At 41.9% G+C, this 23,701-nt stretch overlaps 1 protein-coding gene and 1 long non-coding RNA gene across 3 annotated transcripts in view; both read right to left on the bottom strand.

Annotated features, from left to right (window-relative positions):
• PKD2 (polycystin 2, transient receptor potential cation channel) overlaps positions 1–23,696 on the bottom strand; it is a 27,416-nt gene extending 3,720 nt beyond the window's left edge. The window contains exons 1-14 of one of the 2 annotated variants that reach the window (XM_080410512.1): positions 22,919–23,696; positions 16,429–16,542; positions 13,427–13,560; positions 12,820–13,070; positions 11,863–12,087; positions 11,084–11,312; positions 9,126–9,296; positions 7,775–7,956; positions 6,633–6,753; positions 4,122–4,220; positions 3,002–3,123; positions 2,047–2,164; positions 1,635–1,795; positions 703–850 (exon numbers count right to left, since the gene is read on the bottom strand). In XM_080410512.1, the coding sequence (XP_080266638.1) occupies positions 703–850; positions 1,635–1,795; positions 2,047–2,164; positions 3,002–3,123; positions 4,122–4,220; positions 6,633–6,753; positions 7,775–7,956; positions 9,126–9,296; positions 11,084–11,312; positions 11,863–12,087; positions 12,820–13,070; positions 13,427–13,560; positions 16,429–16,542; positions 22,919–23,639 (2,796 nt within the window). In that variant the 5' untranslated portion in view covers positions 23,640–23,696. Of the gene's footprint in view, positions 1–702; positions 851–1,634; positions 1,799–2,046; positions 2,165–3,001; positions 3,124–4,121; positions 4,221–6,632; positions 6,754–7,774; positions 7,957–9,125; positions 9,297–11,083; positions 11,313–11,862; positions 12,088–12,819; positions 13,071–13,426; positions 13,561–16,428; positions 16,543–22,918 lie in introns of both variants that reach the window. The other variant, XM_080410511.1, reaches the window with a different exon arrangement.
• Positions 4,473–6,622, bottom strand: LOC308056469. The gene is made up of 2 exons (XR_013924846.1): positions 5,616–6,622; positions 4,473–4,666 (listed from the first exon to the last, which is right to left on the bottom strand). It is a non-coding gene; the product is annotated as an uncharacterized lncRNA (long non-coding RNA).
• Positions 23,697–23,701: the final 5 nt, after the last annotated feature.

The raw sequence follows: 23,701 nt of genomic DNA on the forward strand, positions 1-23,701 counted from the left end.
TAGCCAGGAACACCGAATCCGTGACAGGGCAGCTGCAAGTCTGACCTGTATAACCCACCAAGACAGTCCATCTCACCCACCCCTCAACAGCCCTATTCTGGCTGGTCTTGCCACATCATGAAGCCAACTGGTTTTAGCATCCACAGACATAACGTTTGTCCCACTGGCCACTTCCAAAGGGCCCTCAAGAAAGAGAGGGTGGGAGAGCAGGCAATAGAAGCCAGATAACCCTGGTGACAGAAGTGACCTGCTTCCACCTGCCACACAAACCCAGAAGGAACATGGGAGAAGACAAGGGTGCGTGGCCTGCTGGGCTGGATTTCCCAGACTCTAACAGCCTAGTCCATAAAATCTTTGTATTAATCCCAACAGACACCAAGGAACGAACAAGCTGCTTCAGCAACTACTGACCACCGCTGCTGTCCAGTTCAGTGGTTTAAATGGTGCTCTGTTCCCTCAGTGCGACACAGGCCTGCTGTAAGATGAGCTGTCATATCTGGAACTTGCATCACATCCCTAACATTTCACGGTTTATATCTCCTGTTTTCCTAATGCAAAACTGAAAGCACTTGGCCAATGCCAACACACCCACCTCATCTTTACCATCACTCCCTCAACTCCCAAGCCAAGCAGCAGGAAAAAGTGCTAACAGTAAGCCAGCCATGCAGGTTGCGATCAGGCAGGAGACCGGGAGTTTCTTACCTCTGTCACTCCATCTAACAGTCTTCCCAACACATCTCTCCTTTTTAGTTTGGCTCTCTCCATCGCCTCCAGCTTCACAATGACCGCATCAATCTTGGAGACGATACTGCCGATAGAATGCTCCATGCGATCGACCCGCCTCATGAGTCTGAGGGCAACAAGCGTGAGCTTCAGTGACTCTCACATTTCCGAGTCACTATCGTTTTCTCACGTCAACACACACAGCAGGTAAGGCTGAGACAGCATTTTAATTCAAGCATGCATCTGACCTTCCACAACCGAATCCTACCGTCTAGGAAGGGAGAAGGTACACAAGAGCGAGAAGGTAACACAGGGTAAAGCAGATGGAGCGGAAGCACATATTCCACTGTTTTCTCTGCTTTTAGGGCATCCTCATCAAAATCTGTTGGGTCTAGTTACACAAATTCTTCATTCAGCAACCGTTGCTATAATTAATATGGAGATCTATCATTTTAGACAGAATACATAGTCACAAATAACTTAATCTTCTTAAAAATAATAGCTGAAGAAACTAAAATAACCTCAAGGTTTTACTACTAAAAAAACCCACAAAAGTGTCCTGGCATTATTGTAGCGTAACCATTTTATCTGTCTTTTCTATGACCGGGATTTAAGGACACAGGTTTTTTTGTTGAAGGTTTTGGTTTTTTGTTTGTTTTGATTTGGTTTTGGTTTTCTAACTGGTTCCCATGAGCCTCTATACAGTATTTCCAGTTCAGATAGCTACTAAAAAGGAGTGACTTAAGCACCTTAAAAACATAACATTTACTTTTATGAATAATTTTACTAATATTCAGAGTTCTAGGAAAGACTACTATGTAACTGAAAGAAGAAAAAAACTCACAAGAAAAAAAAATCAACAAAAAAAATCCCACCATGCAGGTTTGTTCGCCTCAGAAGGATAAACTTACACTTGGAATTCTTCATAGGAAACCCCACTTGAGCTGCTGCCCCTCCTCCTGGAGCTGTGTCCACTGTCTTCATCCTCATCCTCCTCTGAGTCGTCCAGGCTCCGGGGGAAGCTGCGGCTGCTCAGAGGACGTGGCAGAGAACTCCTATCCATGTCCAGGTCCTCCTTTGTGAAAACAGAAGCCACAGACAGAGAAGAAGATATAAAGAATTTCACCTGCACACAGGGGATGTAGGTGTCACGGTCAAAGACTTCCTGCTCTCCCCCTTGCCTTTTTACAGTTCTGCTCAGACAGCCAGGGATGAGAGCAAATATGAAAGGAAATAAAAGGAGTCTTCTGGGGCAGCAAACCAGCAGGGGAAGAAAACTGGCAGATGGCACTGGTGGCACACCACTCCCAATGCTGAGCTCACCCTCTCTTTCTCCAGGTCATCTCTCATCTGCTGATGTTCATGTTCTGTCAATTCCTGGTCCCCATCCTGGTCATACTTGGTAAATATTGCTTCAATCTCTGCATCTGTGTGCCCCTTCCTGAAAAAAGTAGTAGCAAAACCAGTTCCTTTACTTCACGTTTTTCAGATGCTGAACAAACTTCAATTGCTAGAACAACACTCCAAACAGACTTTCATTCCCAAGCCAAAGACATGACTGATCCCTATGCTGCCTACAAATTTGCAACACTGATGACAACAAAAAGCTCAACCTTCGCTTTTCATTAGCTAATAGCACAAATCTCCCCTGGACTGCATTCTGCTCCTTCACAACCATCTGTTTTAGACCTTGATTCGTTCCCTTTCCTTGAACTCCCACCTGTTCACAAACTCCTGCAGCGGCTCTGACAGAAACATTACCATTTCCTCAAAGGCCTTCGATCTCTGCTTCCTCATACCCTTTCTCCCCCACAACACAGCAACTCAAGGAGGTTGAGCACCAGAGTACTCTGGTGTGGGATTCACCCCACTGCAGCAACACCAGCCACAGGGCAGACTCCAGGGGCCAGAGCTCAGCAGGGCTCCTTAGTTAAGACTTCTCTTCCACTGCAAACTGACCACTCTCTTCCCACTCCTCTTCTTCTGCAGTTCCATCCCACAGTTTCGAGTTTTCCTTTGTGCAATGCCTGCAGACCCATATGCCAAGATCATTTACCTTCACACATCTGTTTGTTTACATAAACCTCCCACCAGACAGAGGAAAAGCACAGGCTTCCTCACCCACTAACCAAAAGAGCAGCACTGCTGTCTTGTCTTTATTCGTATCAGCTACTCTTGCTATATCACAGAAAGGACAGAAAGAGAAACTTCCATTAAAGACTTAACATCAAATGTCTCTGGGGATATTACTCAAAATAAGAAGTAACAGATTCCTTACCCTTTTAGATCTTGCCGGAGTTCATCAAAATTTAGTTTTCCTCCACCTTGTCTCAGACTTTCTGAAATGTCATCAACAGTAGTTTTCTTCAATTTAAGTTTGATCATGGCTTTGTTGTAGCCCTAAAAGAACAAGTGAAATTTCGTGTTTTACTTGTTATGAAATGTTAATACTTGATTTCTAGTAAATTTTCTGATTACACATATCAGCTAGTGTACACTGTCATTCAGTGTGTTCCAAGAATTTGCCTTTTCCCCCAGTTTATCTGCCTTTTATTTCAGCGTTTAAGTGGACAACATACAAATACCTTTGCAGTTAGAGGTAAGGTTTTCATGATTCAATTTGCACTGCAGGTCAATAGGAATGGAGTATTTTGTCCCAATAAGAGAACTTGGGCAGTTACTGACAGCTAAGTGACAGTTTTAAATACTGCTGACAAAATGGGTACAGCTTTCTACGGTCATTTTGCTTATCTCTTATTCTTCAGTTGTAGGAATGACCTTTTTTAAAAAAAAACAGTCCTCATCCCAACAAAGCACTTTTCATTTTTCTCTGCTCTATTTTAATAACCAGTTTCAAGTTTTAAACTCTGAGTTACTGGTCATGCTGAGTATGCGTTTAGACATTTCTGACCACGGTACAGCACTGCAACCATGCCACAGCATGTGCACGAACACATGTTTTTCCCTAAACTGGGATTTGGGTCAAACTCTTAACTTTGTATTTAACAACCTTACTAGGCAGCTGCCCCTAGGAGCTCCCATCACATTATCCAAGACTTGCCTCATCTTGTTGCCTGAAAGGAGGTAATTCTGAATTCTGTCACCAAACCAAACAGCAGTTTAGCTTCATCAGTTCAAATATTTCTGTATGTGCCTAGAGAGACCAATCCTATGTTGCATGCACTAGGCTAACGATTCAATGCAAAGTCTCAGATGAGTAAAATACATTGTGATGGAAAGCATTCATTCATTTAATTTAACTCAGCTCAGATTCATTTAACTAAGAGATGTGTATTTTTGTTAGCTGCTGCCAGTTTTATTTTGTACTGTTTATATAGCATTTTATGGAGTAAGTTCAGATGCGAGGAATGAGATGTCAAACAAAAAGTTACTTTTACCTTTCTGATAAGGTCAGACAGTTCCATCTCTGCCTTCTGTTGAGCCATATCCGATTTGACTTCGGAGTATGTATCATTGATAATAGCCAAAAACATATTCTGTTCATGAGAAAAATGAAAAAGCCCACTTTGAAACTTCAACAAGTCTGAGCCCTACTACCCCATGACCTCCATGTCCAGGCCTATACATTAATTTTTTAAAAAAGGCCAGGAGAAGATGGTGGGCTGTTTATAAAGCACTAACATCAACAGCTTAAGATATCAAAATATGATGCACTGCAGTATACAATTTTTAATCGACTACTTATTACTAACAATAACTGAAGAATTACTTTCCAGAGAGGTTTCACGCTTACACGCAGTAGCGGCAATAAACCATGCCTGTTTAACATTACACATGTAAGTTTGGCCTCCTACCTGCAAGGCCAAACTTACACAGATAACAAATGTGAATTACAGGCAACACAGCTGGCAACAAAAATGCCTGAGGAATCAAGTTAACTATTCATCCCATAACCAGCACAAACACATGATTCGTACCTCTGCTACAGCTCTACTTGCATTTCAGACTAAAGATAAACCCAAAAAAGCTTAAAATCAGACACCTGACATGTATGCCACCAACTCTTTTCAGAATTTGGTCACTTGTTCAGACAAAAGAGAAAAAATTGGTCTCACTAACCCTGTACTAATCATGTAATTTACTTGAGACACACTATCATTACTGAAAGGGTCCTGCTAAACATGGAGTAAACATGACTGAATTGCAAGCTGGACATTCAAATTCAAAAAGAATTACTCAGTTTACTGGCACGTTCAATGTACCGCTCTCATACAGAAAGGCAGTGTTAACCTGTTTCCTCATGGACTTGAAAATGGACTTAATATTTCAGGAGAACAATCTTGCAATGCTGTATCTTTATGCATTCTTGCCCAACACCAGAGAAGTAAGAGGTCACTTGGCTACTATTTTGTTTTCAACTGTCCAACATTAAGAGTTGGTGCTTTCCGCCCATCTTTCCTAACTTAGTTGCCAGGTCTCAGACTGTTCTCAAGGAGCTTACAGCCAAATGACAGGATGTGCAGATATTAATAAGCACAGAAATTATAGTGAGTGTTTTGGATAACCTGCTGTGTCTCCATACCCCAGTGCTTTTCTGCTATGCCTCAGAAAAAAAATATTTCTTTCCCTTGCTATATACTAGCCTCTGCTCCTACAGATTTTGTGAGGTGCTTCAAAGCAAGTATGAAACCTGCTTCACATGCTTCTTTGGCCACAGTGACTCCTGTGTTATCTTCAGATGGAACAATTAAATTTCTCCACTTCCTTACTAGTGAATAACCAAGATGAAGTCTTCTCCCACAAATTTTATCTGAATGCCATTTCTCCTCATGTCAAAGAATAATAAAAAACTTCATTAAGTACAAGGGTCATTAAATAATTTGAAAAGTTATGATGATACAGGACTGATGCACCATTTTAAGGTTAGTAACATCCTGCTTTAACGCTTGCCACCTTATCAAGTCACCAAAAGACACACAATTTGGGGAATAATCTGAGCATTTCTTGCTCGTGTAACAGCTTTGGTCTGGTGGTATCATCAAAACCAAAATTACTACATATTAATGTTAGCACCAAACTAACTGAAAACTACATCCAGGTAGAAGGTACTAGAGCTCTTCACTTATACTGACATAAAAAAACTAATTTACTTGGTTTCCTAGGTTTCTAAGAGACAGGTCTCCTCCCTCTACGTTGCTTTATAAATTATTAGTAAGACTATAATATGAATTCAATACTAGTATTAACAGAGAGCATACAAAAGATGAGTACTTGCTCAAAATACACTCCCTGTTTGAATTTATTTGTCAGACAATCACGTCTACATCCTGCCTCTCAGAGAAGTTAAGCTTCTTATCATACTGTTTGTCAAAAAGTGTACAGGTAATTTGCACTGGGAAGGTGAGAAAGACAGGGCTCAACTGTGCCCTGGAGAAGGAAAAGAGGATAGAAAAGAGGCCTTTGCAGACAAACCTGCATACCTGAAAGCTGCTGTACTGCCGATTAATTAGGCTCTTCTAGCAGACAAGCCATGTGTTGCATGCATGAATTAGGCTGAGGTAAACACAGCCAGCCACACATTAGAGCACTTTATAAACTAAGAGGCTGCATGGAACATTACAGCTACTTTTCACCAAAAGATATGGGCTTGCTGTGGATGCCAACCAGGCAGTAATCAGATTTTAAGAGACAAAAAATGCTTTACAATAATAATAAAAAAATAAAATAAAATAAACCACAATGTGGAGCACTATATGGGAATGACAACAAACATACAATGCAAATTTATATGAAAAAAAAAATAATTGCAGTGACAACACATGCAACATCCAGGCCCCCACATGGGCTGCACACTCACCATTAGCAAAAAAAGCCCCAAGTAGTACTAAGAACCCAAGAGATACAAAAACTGCCACCTACCCACCCCGCATAAACAAAGGCGTACATACCAAAAGAACGAAGAACATAAAGAACACAAATGTAGTGAAATAAATTGGTCCCAAAATTCGATTAGCTTCTTCAACCTCTGTGAAGTTAAAGTCTCCCAAAATGATGCGGAACTGAGTAAATCTTAAAAAACAAAACACATCCAGGAGTTGAAAAAAAAAACCACACTTCTGGAGCTGTACAAGAATTCTCAAACTATTTTACCCTAGCAGTCTGACTGATGGGCAGCAGAGAGGTCTGCACTACTGTAATACTTTATCAGGCACTGCAATAGGCAATTCCTCAAGCCCATCTCTAGGAATAACCAAATTCACAGTCAGATGCCACGTGCACAGAACAAAGCCATACGATGGTTACTTCTGGCTTTCAGTTACAACTGATAATGGGGGGCAACAGGAAGCAGAGCAAACCAGTGATTACCATTGTGAAGCTTTAAGACACACTCCTGTCCCTCTCCCAGTGCCAAGGCTGGAAGAGGCTCGCCACTGTACGGCACCATCAGCATATTTCAAGTTCCCCTGCTTCTCTATAAAAATCTTTTTGCAACACTGCCCCAGTGTAAGGGGGCAGGGGGAAACTGGTAACTGAACTACCTGGTAATTACCTCAGTCAGAATCAGGTTATGTTGTACCAAATTAATAAAGGAAAAAACTGATTAACAACCCAGTATTAAGTCCTCTCTCTCTCCTGGATTCTAGCAGATACTTAAAATTTACTAGTTGGCTGTCTAATATGGACTCTGTGAGTCAACCAACTACACATACGATCGGGAACACAGCATTATCACGCATACAGCACTGCAGTAAGCATTACAAACATACGTAAGCATATGATCATTCAACTGCTAAAGACAGTTATTGCTTTGTCTAGGAATGTGACCAACTGTTATAAAAACCATGTCAACCAGAAACTGCCATTTTTAGCTCACTGATCTAACAATAGCGTATTCTTAATCTCACAGCAATGACAGTTTGTGTACTAAAAACGTTACAAAAAAAATGTATTTGCTACTGAGCTCCATCAACAGTGATATATCTACATCTGTTTAGATGGATGTCATAGAATTTTTTGGTCTCTGACGAGGCAACCAAATCCATTTACCAATATACTGAGAAATTCTTTGCATTTTTTTTCTTGTACTTACATGCAGTCCTGGAAAGTGCTGAAGTCATCGATTTGAGTGCCAAAGACAAGATAGGCTAACTGAGCATAAGCTAAGAAAATTATAAAAAACATAATAGCAAAGCCAATGACATCTTTGACGCAGCGAGACATGGTAGTGGATAACTGACTCATTGTTCTGTTGAAGTTAACAAATTTGAAAAGCTGTTAAAACAAAACACACAAAAAAAATCCACAACTGTAAAGACAAGGAAGACAAAAATTTCTTAACACAATTGCTCTCCAGCCTTTTACACATGAGATGTCTTACTGTATTTGACTGGAGACAAAGTCAGTTAATTTACATTTAAAAATACATCACTTCCTAAAAACGCTGAGGATTGCAAAATGCAAAATTCTGTCAGAGCACCAACTTCTTGTTTGGGTGTAGTGTTTTGTTTGCCCGTTTGTTTTCCCCTCCTCTATCTGGCATCCTGGCTTCAGAGCAATGTTACCGAAACGCTTCCAAAAGCCTATTTATTTATCTTCATCTTCAACGAAGATGTCAGCTATGAAGTAGTAAAATATGGAAGAAGTCACAGTTGACTGCTCTGAGCAGGTGATTGGACTACAGGCCTCCTGACGTACCCTCCAACCTACATCATTCTGTTACTCTGCAGTTTACCGTATTTCTTATAAGCCACTTTATTTCTTAAATTTAGATCAGTTTTGTCTTATAAAAAAGTAAGAGATTAGCCAAGTTCCTTGATAAACCTAAGTATCACTTTTGGAGTACTAGAGTAGAAATTTACTTATCATTGGTCTTCCATTTTCCCCCGACAGATTAATAACTAAGTGCTTCTCTGCAGCTTTATACATACAGAGGACAGGAAAATTAGTATGGACACGAAAAGAAGTATCACTAGAAAGGAGGCAGTAAAACAGAGAAATTAGGTTTAACTAAATTTATATATCTATTTTCATATATCAATCAAATATCAAATATATTTTCAAATTAATTGGACTAGCTTTACCGATCCTTCTAATGATTCAGAAGTTTTGAATAGATAAAATGGGCACAGTTAAACCAGGCTAGGAAAAAGCAGTACTCAGTAAGAATTACTGACTTATCAACTCAGGAATAAAAACATTTCTTTACTCATCTGCTGTGACAAAGCACTAGCACTGACTACCTCTACTAGACTTAAACAAGGGCTGACCAAACCTGTGGCAAATTACAACCTTGCTTTTAATCTGCAAGAAGTTACTCCTGTGCTTTGACTTTCTGGCATAACCAATTTTAGGAGAAACAACTAAACCTCAAATAATATATCAGCTGAAACTCACAATGCTGCTTACATTCTAATGTTAGAATAAGTGTGTCTTGGAGTTACCTTAATCCAGACAAAAAACACAGTGACTGCAGCAATGTTGTTGAACTGCATTTGCCAATATGCCAAAGGTTCAAAATTGGGGAATGAGTTCTGATCTTCCAGTAGCTTCTTCAGGAGTGTATCAACGGTTGATGTCCTATAGATGCTAATTCCTATAGCTACAACAGAAAGCTGAGGACAAAAGAAACATACACATTCATGAAAGATGATGAGGGTTTTAAAATAACTTGTTTTAGCCACATACATCGTAAAGTTAAGATACGAGGAACCTTATGGTAGCGCTACAAATAACATGATGTGAGCTTTAAGTAAAAGCAAATACATTGTTTTCAAGGTGTTCTAACTACAAAGTTAGTTTCAAACAGGTAAGTAACAGCTACGGATTGCACAGAGCCTAGGGAAAAAAAAAATTAAATAAATCACTGAAGCAAACTTCTCACAGTCCTTCAGGGTCAACCCTGCTGGTCACTGACCACATTAGTGTTTAGGGCCAGGCAGTTGTGAGGACTAGAGGGGGCTGGGTTTCACCACCTTTCAGTCAGGAGTAATGTAATGGTCCAGTGGTTGCTATTTGGAATAGGATCCAAACTAGAACTTCTGGACACATCAGGAAATGCATTTCACAACAGAACCATTACAGTCCTAGACTACAGACAAATAGCCTGGGAGTAAGAAGATTTAGAAATATTTTCCTTACCACAGTTGAAGAACAGGGTGATGGTGAAGCCTAGCAGGCTCAGAAAAATGAAGCTGTCACAGAGAAAGAAATATAAGGAAAGAAGACAGCAACTCAAAAGAGTAAAGATGAAAGAGTAAAGAGCAGAAAGCCAGCAGTAGCCAAAAAGGGACTAGAGTTTCCCTGGAGTACAGACTGAACCATATTGCTTGTTCTGGGCAACAGCAGAAAAAATGTAGTTTTACCATACAGGTAAGGTTCTTGCTTTGACCTGTGCAAACATGCTTTTTATTAGCATAAATGAACACTTCATCATGTATACAGAGCCATAAAGTACATAATCCTAAACTAGAACAATGTCCTTCAGACAAGGTATAAGCATAGAATTTTGACTCTTTCTGTGAACTGAATTTTACACTCACACCCCTGCCATTACGTATAACCAACAGCGCACAGTTCATGTAAACATCCTCCTAAACGGTCCTTCATTTACAAAGCACTGTAATGCAAGTATGATTTCTCCAGACTGCATATACTAACTTCTAGGCGTAAACCTTTAATTCATCCAAGCTTGAAGACACAAAACAAGTGTGGGATTGGAACTGTTTTAGCACTGCTGGCTTTGTATACTTTCGGTAAGCACAGCCTGATGTAAGCCCAGAGTGAATTATATTACATAGTTCAAATTCAAAGCTCAGCTTTTCTGCTATACCAGGATTACTGACATGCGACACTGTCCGCTTAACCCAGAAAGCAGCCCTGACAGCTGCTAGCACTCTACAATTTTGAGACCCTTCTTCAAACTTGGTATTAGCTGGTATTTTAATACTCCCATTAAATTTCTTTGTGGTTCTTTGCAAACATATTCAAATTCCAGTCACGTTCCTCCAAAGGCAAACCACTACTTGAAAGCAAATGATTTTTTTTCTTGAAAGCCTCTGTAATAGTCTGTATCAGATTCTTAGAATAGAAATGAGGGCAAGTTTGTCACCTTCCATAAACGGCTGTGCCTTTATAGACAAAAATTGTGAAAAAAGCATACTGGACAAATACTCTAACTTTTCACCAGGACGTAAAGGTCGAAACCACTAAAGACAGAACAAGCAAGTTAGCAAAATACACCAACACTACAACACAGATTAAAATTGTCTTATTCAAACTCATAGCCCAATAGTCTGGAAGCATCCTCCCTAATAACAGGTCTATCCCTTAAACCCGCCACAGCAATACTGTCATTAACATTTCAGAAAGCAATTTTAGCCATATTATAAAGATTACTTACCACAATGATAAGGATATCAAGGCAGTTCCAGAGACTTCTGAAGTAGCGCAGCCTATGAATGTGAATTTCTAAGATCTCTTCCACCATATAATAAAGAACAAAAAGACAAAATGCCATTTCACAGGCTGCCAGGAAAAAATCAAAAGTGGAGATGTAGTGAATCAGCCTCACTGGCTGAAACTGCCAAGACGTAACAAGGCCTCCAGTTGCTGGAAACTCCACTAACAGCCTGCATTTAAAAAACAAGCAAAGAAAAAAAAATATTTACACAGTGCTGATGAAAAACACTACTAAAAGATACATGGTTTTATTTACATTATTAATTAAATAATGGAAACAGGTAAAAGCCCACATATGATTCAGAGAAGCCACGACACAGAACAGAAGGTAAACCTTACCGCAGTCCATTTTCACTAAAACCCAAAGCATTTCAGGAACAGAAAGACCAGTCTTCATCTGCATCTGTTTCACACTGTCTAAAAGACTGATGTTTTATATCCATGTATTTATTTTAATGAGCCAGCTTGCCAGAAAAGTTGCCTGCAAACTGCAACCAAGGCGTTGTGGCATCAGGAAAGTCAGAACTGCCTCCAGCTGGCGAGTGCAGCCACCACATGCACTCCCACTTCTTTGACAAGGAGATGTGCCGCTTCCATAGTTTGTCTCCTTTATACAAACCATACGCTTACCCATGTCTTCAAAACAAAGCAATCACAAGACAACCCCAAGTCTACAACCTACACTGTGCAATCTTAAGGCCGTCACGCTTCTGTTCATACCTGACAACGCAGAATAGGTTGATGTTTGCATTGTATACAGAGAAATCAATGAAAGCTGCTCTGGTCCCTCTGTCCAGCCACAGGTTCTTCTTAAGGCTAGCAATCTGCACAGCTGTCACTTCTCTGGTCCTTGAGAGGTCTTGGTAATAGCCAGCCCCACTGTATGTGGCAATCAAGCCCCAGTGGCTGCTTCCATTCAAATCCTTCTCATTGGTGTAAGTCCAGCTAGGTCAGAGGTGAAACAGAGGGAGCACTTAAGTGTTTCTACTTTCAACTTAAAATTAACAAAAGAGACAGAAATAAAACCTGACCAAAAAAAAAGTATCAGTTACTTAAAGCTACTTTCATTTAAGCAGTACTTGTAGCAAGTTTTGATGTACCCTGGGGAAAGAGCTTACAAAGTTCCTCTGACTAACACAAAATTAAGATGGAAAGCTGGGTCACAAGTATATTGATTATGAAAAGAGAACACATAAATCCATTCACACAGAATTTCTACCCTCAGGGAAAGAAAGAAAATTGGCGTTTACATAGTTACATTCCACCTCCAACACCTTGTTACAGTTCAACTCACACATTGGCCTCCAAGAAAGGCAATGTTATTCCCATTTTTAGCCAGGGAAAACAAGTCTGTGAAACCCACTGCAGCAATACAATCTGGAATCACAGCAGAGGTGCTCCCGAGTTGCACAGTGTACGCACAGCATACGCGTAACAGCTACCAGTGGCACAATGACAGCACCTAAACGCAAGTGGATACAGAGGACAGTCCCCTCCCTGATCGGTAAGGTTTCTCCATGAGCAGAACTGGCAGCTGCTCAGGATCTACCTGGCTTTACAGACAGAACATACAGCAAATGCAGAGTCGCTTCTGCCAAGTGACCTACTGTGCAATTCAGCATAACCCAGGTCAGGGGCGGGGAAATAAAAATGCATATCTACAGGAATACTACATACGCTGTTCCATTTTGAAGTCCAAAAGGAGCGGTATCTTCATTAGCTACAGAATAGACATCATAGCAGTCTTTGATTTCATCCTTTAAGTCTTCAGGTATTGAGCATGAACCATTTCTCACTTTCAGCTGCCGAATGCGAGGCACCCCTAGGAGCAGGTTCTCATAATAAATGAAGCTTTTGTTTTCTGCCATAGTTTTGTTGTTGTACCACATCTCCCAGTAAAGACCATCCAGCAAAGGTCCTTCTGCAAACTGGAGAAGACAGAACTTTAGTTTGCATGTTGTCAGCACTGTTTTCATAGATCTTCACTCTGTAGACGAGTTAGAACTGCAGTTGATAATTTTTTTGACATAAGACCTTACTGTTACCTGTTCTCCAACAACATCCTGCAACCTGGCTCTACTCTGCCCCACTAGCATGACCTGGGTTTTAAAATGTCACATATTAAAGGCCTACTTTGTTCCACAGCTTTGACATCATGCATAAAGATCTTCATGCACAACCCCTACCACATTAGCAAAAAGGTCCTGGAGGTTAACTTTACAGGCCATGACAGGACAAACAAATCAGAGCAACAAAGATATAAAAAAAATTGGGCTTAGATTACCTTCCAGAAGTCATCCATTGTGGACAAAGTTTTGAAATCAGTTTTCTCCATTTTTGATACAGGTGTTTCCAGGAAGAGCTGCGACATAACCCTTGTGTAATAGTACATACTGGAGCTCACTGTCCCATAAGTCACTGCAAAAGATTTGGTAATGGGTGAGAGGTAAAGAGGTAAGAGAAGGGAAAAAAAGAAGAAAAGAAAGGAGAACAAGAAGAGAGAGTACTCTGTTTTGAATACATCCAGTTGCATTCATATAGATTTTGCACTGAGAAGTTTAAGCTTCAGAACAAAATAAAATCTACACCAAGCATCATTTGTCTGTCAACTGTGATTAAAATACAAAAAGCAGTGAAAAATAGACAGATCAATCAGTTTAAAATACTCAAGTTCTCCTTCCCACACCCCATTCTATTATTAACGCTTTTACAAAACCTAACTTCAAGAAAAACAAAGGCACAATTGAACAGCCTGAAGAGAGGCAGCTAGTGCCTTTTTAGGTGACTTGTGCTATGCAAGTATCCCCAGAGAGCTAGCACAGATGGCACAAGACCTCAGAAGAACTATGCCCTGCTTGAGCAGATAATGATGGTCACCAGGACATCACAGGGCACTGTGAATGACATTAGCCACCTATGGTTAGACAATGAAACTCTACCCAAGACATGTAGTGCTTCCAAGACAATCTCCCCACAAAAAAATAAATGACTGTGTGTTACTACTTTTCCTCACACTGAGCCAAGCATTTGGCTGAGGAACACAGAGCATAAATTATAAAATTATGTACAAAGCCAAGATGGCTTAAGAGAACTGTCTCTGGCACTGTTACTACCTATAAATACTTAAACCGTTTTACGGCTAAAACTGAGACAAGCCTGAAAGATTAAGTTCTACACTGAACAATTTTATAAAAACATCTTATAACAGGCAAGAAAATCTGTTCTCTTTAGTAACTAGAGAGCAAGAACTATTTTTAATGGACTTTTACTGTGGCACATGGGATGTATCACATGACTGTGCAATACCTGGATTCTCGCTAAATACATACTCTCAAAAATACAAGAGCACAAGAAAAGTCCGTAACATTTAGCCTGCACTGGAAATCTCTCTCCTAGGACATGCCAAGCCACAGAGCAGCCTGTCCCATAGCTACTGCTTACATCTAAAATGAAAAAGGATAATACTTAAAAATATCCGACTAACAAGTTAGCAGTATCTGTACGTCTTTAACACACTATACTTTTCCTTTATTCTGTTACCAAAAATCTTTTTCTGTAGTAAACCAAATTGTTAACAGCCTGCAATCAACCTTTTTCTGCTGAAACCAATTTCACTTTACTGTAATTCAGGTCTCTCACTGCTACACCTCCCCTTGTAGTACAGCATACCAGCCACAAGCAGTCTCATGCTACTTTGTCCATAAACCTGCACTACACATTCTTAAAGGACTCAGGAAGGAAAACCCCATGATATTTAGTATATAACCATGCTTGCAGTACAAGACCAAAACAGTTGTGTCAGTGGTTTAAAAGTTTGGGTTTTTTTTCAGTAATTCTACTCCAGACAAGCAAGGCAGACCTGCTCTCAGAGCCAGTCTACCAATGTAGTTTTGCATTTTCTTTTGCATTCCAAGATTCTCTCTCTCCAAAAGCAAAACCATCACCTTGTTCTATTACAAGTGATCATAAATGACAACTTCAGTGTCACTGACAGTTCAGGCATTTAGAACAGAACTGCCCACGCTAAATATCGAAGGCTTGAAACATACCAGCTTTCCAAAGATACACTAACTTAATGCACACAGATTTTGTTGTTATTCTCCGTAGTAACCAAATAAAATATCTACTTCACAACTCCATAGTAAGTTCTATTTTGCATTGTCGTACTAATTTTTATGCAAATATATGAACACGACTTCTTTTGACTGTTAAAGAACCCTAGGAATCTTGAAACTGAATTGTATAACAGCTTCAAGTTCCCAAGGCCAGAAAAGACGACTGCTCTCAGAACCATTACATTACACCAGCCACAGCCGTTCATGGGGCTGTCTGAGGCCTGTGATAAACATCCCATACTATCTGTGCTCCAGCATCACTAAGGTTCTTCACCCAAAGAACAGCAAACTCAGTTGAGGCTGCTTTCTTAAACTTTGGATCCAGGAATATTGTTGTGCAGGAGGCTGAAGATCCATCAAGCTCCTCACACCTCTGGTCAGTCCATATTTAGCATAATCTGCTAATATTACCTTCAGTGTTGATTCTAGAGCACCTAACTCAAATCAGTCACCTTCTTAAAAGCCAAATTAAAAAAAAAAAAAGAAAAAGAAAAAATGGTAGGTTGAATGTTACTCCATTCTGTGTTCTGTAGTGTTACAATACTTCACATGATATCACAGGCAACAAAACAAATGACACAGATAATGGAAATCTCCAACTGTGATCCATCTACACTTGAGTATATATAGGCTGCAGATGCATTTAAAATATCCATCATCATGCAAACACAAATTATCAGATATTTCTAAGTAGGTAGCATGATCTCTGCCTTTCCAGTTACTGTGAAGAACTTTTATTCTTAGAACGATGTGTATATAAGCTCAGTGATAAATTTGGAACTCAGTGATTTCATTTTCTGTCCTAGTTGACTAACTCCCACTCTTCACATTTAACAGTCCTGTTTAGCAATTCAAAATGTGCAGCGGAAGCATTACACTGCAGTGCAGTACTACGTTAAAAAACATGCTCCCTAAAAACAAAGAATAGGTATATCATCATCCTGCTTAAAGGTTCAAAACTTGTTATGGCACAGAATGTTGCAGCATTTTCAAATCTCAAGCAACAATTCAAGCACAGGAACAACAGAAAGCTTTAATTCCAAGTATTTGCCTACACACCTGCCTATTAATTAATTTTCCTCCCACATCACTGAAACAACCTTCACTCTGGAATCACAGAGAGTAAGCAAACTGCACAAAACTGGATGCAGTAGTGCCAAGCAGTACTTACAGACACACAAGACCATAAGGAAAATCACGTATGTGACCAACTCCCGTAAAACACTTTTCAGATAGCGCTCTCTGCTGGTGTTGCTTTCTTCCATGAGTCTTGTCCCCCACAGACCTTAAAAGGAAAACATACATCATGATGTACACAGATGTCTGACACTAGATACACAAGTGGCACAGTAAGTCCAGTGGTTTTGAAAGCTTAACCTATGTCATGTCTGCTTCATGTTCTTCTATGGATTTTAACCTGATCAAAGTTCAAGCAAGAACAACTTCTTCCATAGCCTGAACGGGGTCTGCAGTATTAGCTATTCATGAGACACCGTAATAATTTATTAACGGCTCAGCAGAACAGAATCTGCTGAAGATTTGCCAGAAGTGCTGTCACATAAAACCACATGGTATGAAAACACATGTAAGTATACAAATACATGCACAGATAGCCATACTTTAAGAAATAAGTGCAGTGTTTGGGGCTTTTCTTAAATATGAAAAGCATTGTTAGATGAATGAAAACGGATATTCAGTATTGAACCTATATTAGTAGTCTTAACTAACTTTCTACCTGAAAGGAGCATACATCAAACATTCTTAAAGAAAACAAATCGTAACCTTCCTTTCCCAAATAGGCAAGGCTTGTCCAACAGAGATGCAGCAGGGATCTTGGTAAGTACATCTACACGATTTCTTTCCCTGCACAACAAAGAATTATCACTGACACTTTAGTAGCAGCCTAAAGGAGCAACCACCATCTGGTTGTTAAACTGGGCAACTGCATTAGCTTAACCATTTTTGCCTGTTACTAGCTTCACATTGTACTTGACATTGTCAAGAAGACAGCCTAAGAGCAGTTACTGAACTTCAGTGATCCTTTCTAAAAGGGTAACTGAAAACCAAAAGGATCTTTTAAACGGAGTCTCTAAAAGAAACAACCGTCTGAGAACAGAAAGCAGTTAGTAATCATACTTATTTCTCATGCCTAATACAGAACAGGAAAAAAAGCTGGGAATGGCTGCTGATGCTCAGACCATAATTGCTACCTTCAGGGAACTTCTCCATTTAATCCTAAACAAAAGGTGACTTGACCTTAGTTTATGGTGGGAGACAAAGCATATAAAAATAAAAATTCACTCCTACAGAAGCACACCAAACTTCCACTCTTCTCCTTTTCAGGTTTTTTAAACAGCCAACCTTTCATAACACCTTTATGTTCTCAGCAGATGGAAATGAAGTAACCTCAATCTCCCTAAGTAAAAATCTTCAATCCATCAAACGTATCACAGTAATTCAAAGTCAAATGGAACAGCAACAAGGGATAGCCAAAACACATTATAAAACTGACAACGAAGAGAGTTCACTTGCTTTGCAACCACTGCTGTAAGACTAAGACAAAGGGCTAATGTGCCTGCTGCAGAACTTCATTCCCTAACAAAGGGAGAGGAATAAGGCAGCTCCTCCCTCTACCTGCAAATACAAGGTGTGTTCAGAAAAAAAATAATGTGTTAGATGTTTTCAGAAGCCTTTCAACTACCACATTTTTAAGTTGTGACCTAACCACAGTCAACCAGGAAACTTCTCTTGCATAGGCACAGCAAGCACTAATACCCTTAGCCTTAATCTCTGTTCACACTCCTTAATTAGTAACTTATAACTTTCACTAGTGTCAGCCCCCAAAACGAGAGCTTTTCCAAAGCTGTTCTTTAAGGCTAAGTCTGAAAATTTACAGATAAAGACTGCAACCTTACTACACAGCATGCCAAATCCTCACCGTTAGGTCATTCTTGAAGAGAGAAACACAAAACCATTTACAGAATCACTAATAATAAAGAACGCAACAAATTCAGCCTCTTAACACAGCACTACGTTGCACTAACAACCCTCATAATAAAAGCAAGAAAACATTAAGAAAGGAAGAAAAGGCTGGAACAGCCAGTGAGCTAAGCTGGCAAGAGAGTCGAGTCCCGGCTGTCAGCACATTACTCACCAATAAGAAATGTGGTGAGCAGAAAGCTTGCAAGGTCAAATTCTGTCATATTACAATATTTTTAGGAGTCAGTCAGCAAGGAGCAGAAAGTTACATGTGAAGAAACAAAACCAAAAACCAACAAACCAGCACCAGAGATCATACAATGATCTTAGTGTTAAATGAACTCTACATTTGCTCATCACCTAGGTTGAAGCTTTCATTACTTGCCATGTTTTTAGAAATTTAGGTCCATTACTCCCTTTTTTCTTTGTTATAATACTGCATCAAGAACAGTGGCAGTAAGCCCTGCTAGATTTAAGTTGACATCTACGGCAAGCACCAAAAATGTTTCACTTCTAGTCTCTATTAATAATTTTCTGTTCATTCCTTACATAAATTTGCTATTCATCAACTTTCTGACAGATCTCATTTATTAAATGAATATGCAACTAAATTGTCTCACTCATTCTATAGCCCAAACGGCTTACCGGACAAGTATATGAACTCAGAAGAGTTGTTAAAAAATAATGATCAAATGCAAATAAAAAAAAGATAAAGTTTCATCTTACAATACAGTCTAGCTTGTTAGGTACTCACTAAATTAAAATCTGTTTAGTTTACGCATAAAGTGTTACATACATTTACATTATATATATTAAATGTGTGTATATGTACTTACATACACACACATACCTACATAATCATAACGTCCAGTTTATGAGGTACAGAATGCATATAAAGTAATTCAGATTTGTGTAAGAGTTAAGTTCTGAACGCCCTCAAGCCAAGATACCTATCACTAACTGATCTGACTACACAGAAACTCAGATGCTGGGGAAAGAGTGGGCTGAGGGAAGGAGAGTGAAGTGACCCTCAGGCAAAGATGCTCTGTCCCAAAACAACAAGGAAACACAGCCTCACCATCCTTAATACACATTCCTTAGTAAAGTGTAATCGGAGCCTACACTAGTTCAACTCAGTAAAAATGCCACGATGCATTCTTCGTGGAAGTAACAATTAATGAGTGACTGGAAATGATATTTGATACTTCCATTGAACAATAACTAAGAAAACCTTTCAAAAAATGCTCCTTTGTATTGATGCACAGGGGAGCGCAGCAGCACTAGGTGACCAAGTACAGATCTGAGGGGCAGATTATCTTTCCAGCCTGGCTCTGGAAATGGACTTTGCTCTTACCCATTAAAAACTTCTGATTACTTTCTCCTTAACGGAGTTCAATAGTCATCCCCTCCTCTCTTCTCAGCATCTGGGATGTTTGCTGTAGAGATCTGCAAAACCAGACAGACTAAATCTACTCCGGACTCACATTAGAATCTGGGAAGAATCCACAAAGAGAAGAACCTGAAGTGGAGACAGTCTGAAGTAGTTAACTTTCTGTTCACTTAGTAACTCTAGTTACAGTCTCCCCAGTAATTGGAAGTACCAAAATCCCATTACCTTAAATCCTCTCTGCATTTTTATTTCACAACTGACAGCAAGAAAAGTGCAAGGTGTCACTCAATATCCTTCAGCTGATGCGCGGCTACTTGTTTAGCCATGGTAACACTATCACTTTTGATATCCAAAGGATTACTCCCTCTTGTTGAATTCTGTGTAGTGAAATGGAATTTTATTAAATAAATCTATGTTAAATTTCCTCTAGTCATCTTGAAATAAAACTGAGTACTTGAGCATGCCATTTTCCAGTCTTCAAAGACCCTCACAATTATCCACGAAACGTCAAAAGAGCTACTGAGTACTCTTCCCAGTATTAAAACCTCAGTTATCCTTCAAGTGCCCTATATTAATGTCAGGCTTGAAATCAGCCCTTTCGCTGTGCAGCCTGCAGCAGCCACATTCTTCAGAGGTTAGTTACTTACACAGAAGGTAAGTACAGCACCCTGCAGTACCTCCACAGCATCAAAATCACACCTAGCCATCTACTGTGCCTATAAATTAACGGCAACATTCTCATGAAAAAGCCAGGAAAGGATCTGTCTACTACAGCAACCGTAGCTACACTTGCCTATAAACAGAAAACACATGCAGCTGAGAAATCAACAGAAACTGTGGATAGCAACCACAGGGATAAAGCCACTGCAAACATTCCTAGAACATGAAACCAAGTCTTTTTATTTTACAGCTAAAAATAGAATACTACCAGTGTATATGGACTGTCTCAAACAGCAAGAGGCAGCTTGGTCCACAGCCATTATTGAAAATATTTCTTTTTGTTTTCTTGCACTGCAAAAATGTGTAACTTTGCACTGTCTTCCACACAGTGCACACTTAATGGGCTCACACCCGGTAGCGTAAAGAGAACCATACAAGTCAAAAGGATGCATGATGTTACCATGTCAAAGGTGGTCCTCATCTTTCAGCCTGAAAGCAGAAATTAAAAGTTAAAGCTATGGACACAGATCAGCTCCCAAACTAGTTATTCTAGCACAAGATACATTGCTTTTAGGCAGCAGAACAGGTAAGGGATCCGTCTATCAGAGCACAGCCAGATCATCTCTGGCAACACCTGCCTGCTGATGCTGCTGAAGGCTCAGCTGCACTCACTCTGCCCAGCACAGCATGCAGTGTCACCAAAAGCCCATTCCTCTTGGTTCTGCTACTTGCTCAGCTGAACAAGGTGAAAATACATATATAGGCTTAAAGACAAATAAACTACTTGAAAAAAGCACACTAAAACCAAGTAAACTTCCTCCATCCAAAACCAACCCTAAGCTGTAGATGCAGATGAACTATAGATGATTCAACAAAGTGTTTTACCAATCCTTCATTAGAATGGCAGCTCACAGGGGAAGGCCGTGGCGGTGTGGGGGGAAAGTCTGCCTGATGGACTTTATTTCCATCTGCAAATACTCTGACATTACAGAAATCACCTGGTATTAACCTCTGCCTTCAGGTTCAAAATGGCTCAGAAACCCACACGAAAATCAGTCCTAGTGTGGATAACCTGTCTGGAATATTACTGCAGAAACCATGACTGAGATGGAGCAGTAGTAACTTATGCCACAGCATCACAAAGACACTCTCACGTCACGTTCAAACACCACTATTTTTCACCACAGTTAAAAGCACACACAGGAGGTTCCTTCTCAGCAACAACTAGTACGAAGGAAGCAACTGAACACTCTACCTTGATAAGAACTTTTATAAAAGGACTTCACTTTCTCCATGTGAAGCGGCTCCTTTCCTAGGCATTTATGTATCTCAGCAACAGACTAAACTAAACACACCATTGAAGACTTCGAACAGAGCAGTGCCAGTTCATGCGTAACACATAATTATCACTGATATTCTTCCTGGCCATTCTGGTCTCCTTATGAAGTGACTTAGACCACTGAAAACTTCCCCAATAAAATCTGCTGAAAAGAAAACATGCCCTATTCCATAGTTTCTGCAAGTCTGACTTGCATCCAAGTAAAACACTGCAATGATCAAGAAAGATTATGGTGCAGAGAAATCATTACAGCAAATGATTTTTGAATGCACGCGAAAATCAAAGTGAAGACGTACAGAACATACAATAGCCTAATTTACAAGTCCCTGATTAAAATCTAGTTCGTTTTGATACCTCTGCTGAGGCTGTGCCAGCCAGTAACAGTACTGTCACTTTAGAAAATTCACATTTTAGAAGAGGAAACCTTATTTTCTAAATGTGTTGACTTTTCCTGCAGCTTTATAAAGATTCTGCCTGACAGTTAACCAGCCCACGTTTAAAACCCTCGCAATTTGATGCTGACATTTTAAGCTGCTCAGAAAAGGATGGGGGGGTTCCTGACACGTGCTCCCATACCCTTGAATCCAACGAACTCCCCATCTACCATTTTCTCTGCTGGGTCAAATCAGCCCCGGACAGGCCGGGCCCAGCGCAGAGGTAATGCCGCAAGCTCAGAGTGATGCTCCCAGTGCCCGCCTGACACGGTCCCACCGACGTTCTCCTGCTATATCCCTTGCTCATGGCATCCACTGCTGGCTCCCAGCAGCCCAGGGCACCGCGCAGGAGCAAAACATGAGTAAAACACCCCCACGATGACCCCACTCTATGCACAAATGGCAGCCTAACCACCCCTTCTATAGGGAAGGTGATGAAGAGAGGACAATTATTCCGCTCCAGCTCTTCGAAGACCTGGCGTTGACCCACATGTATCCAAAAGTGACTCGGGAGAGTCTCTTACACTAAAAGCAGCCGGGCAAAAGCCCCAGGGGGCAGAGAGCGCCGTGCTCCAAAGGAGGTGAGGTGCGTGTGCTGGCGGCATGGCCAGCCCAGGGAGCAGCCACGGGCGCGCACGGAGAGACGCGGCCTGACAGGAGCCGGGCAGGCGGCAGAGAACGCGGGGAGCGGGAAAACCGGGCAGGCAGCGAAGGGGCGGGAGAGGGGGCAGGCGGGGCTACCAACAGCTCGCAACGGTTCCTCTCGGCGAAGGCTGCCGAGCAAGGCCGGGGAGCCCGGCTGGCGCAGGGAGACAGGGCTGGGGACAGGGCCGGGGACAGGGCCGGGGCCGCCGCTCACCTCGCAGTCGCCGCGCCAGGCGCTTGGCCCAGGTCGCCCGGCGGGGCGCGGCGCCCTCCGGCGGCACCTGGTGGCGGCCCGGCACCTCCGCCCCGCCGCGCCCCGCCGGCCCCCGCCGCTGCCGCCGCTCGCCGGCCCGGCCCGCCGCCGCGCTGCCCAACGACGACGAAGCGCCGGCCGCGGGGCCGCCCCACTCCACGTCCATCTCCAGCACCGGCCCTGCTGCCGCCGCCGCCGCCGCTTCCTCCTCCTCGGGCTCGAAGCCCGGGTTGTCCCGGCTCCAGGCCTGCCGCGAGCAGGCGGAGAGCGGCGGCGACGGCGGGCAGGAGCCGGGCCCCGCCGCCTGGCCCAGCCGCTCCAGCTCCAGCTGCTCCCGCCCGCGCCGGCAGCCGCCGCGGCCCGCCATCAGCCCGCCGCCACCGCCCGGGGCGGAGCGCCGCCGCCTCCGCCCCGCGCCCGCCCTCCCGCGCCGCCCGGGGCACGGAGGGAGATGTAGTCGCCCTCCCGTCCGGCGTCCAGCGGCGGCCGCGTACCCCCGCCGCCCCCCGTGAGGGCCCGAGCCCAGCGGACGCCCTGCGGCACCGCGGCGGTAGCGGTGGAAGGCCGCCGCCGGGTATTTCAGGCCAGCCGGGCCTCGGTGCGAGCAGGAGTCGGCCCGGTGGAGGGGTTTTGCTTCACGGATGGCGGCGGAACGGCTGTTCCAGGTAACCTGGAGAGGCATCAAAGCCCCTCACGCGGCTGGAGAGCCCCCCGCCCCGCCCCAGCACACAGCAGCGCAGCCCG

Source organism: Falco punctatus (genome assembly GCF_963210335.1).
Source record: "Falco punctatus genome assembly, chromosome: 1".
NCBI lineage: Eukaryota > Metazoa > Chordata > Aves > Falconiformes > Falconidae > Falco > Falco punctatus.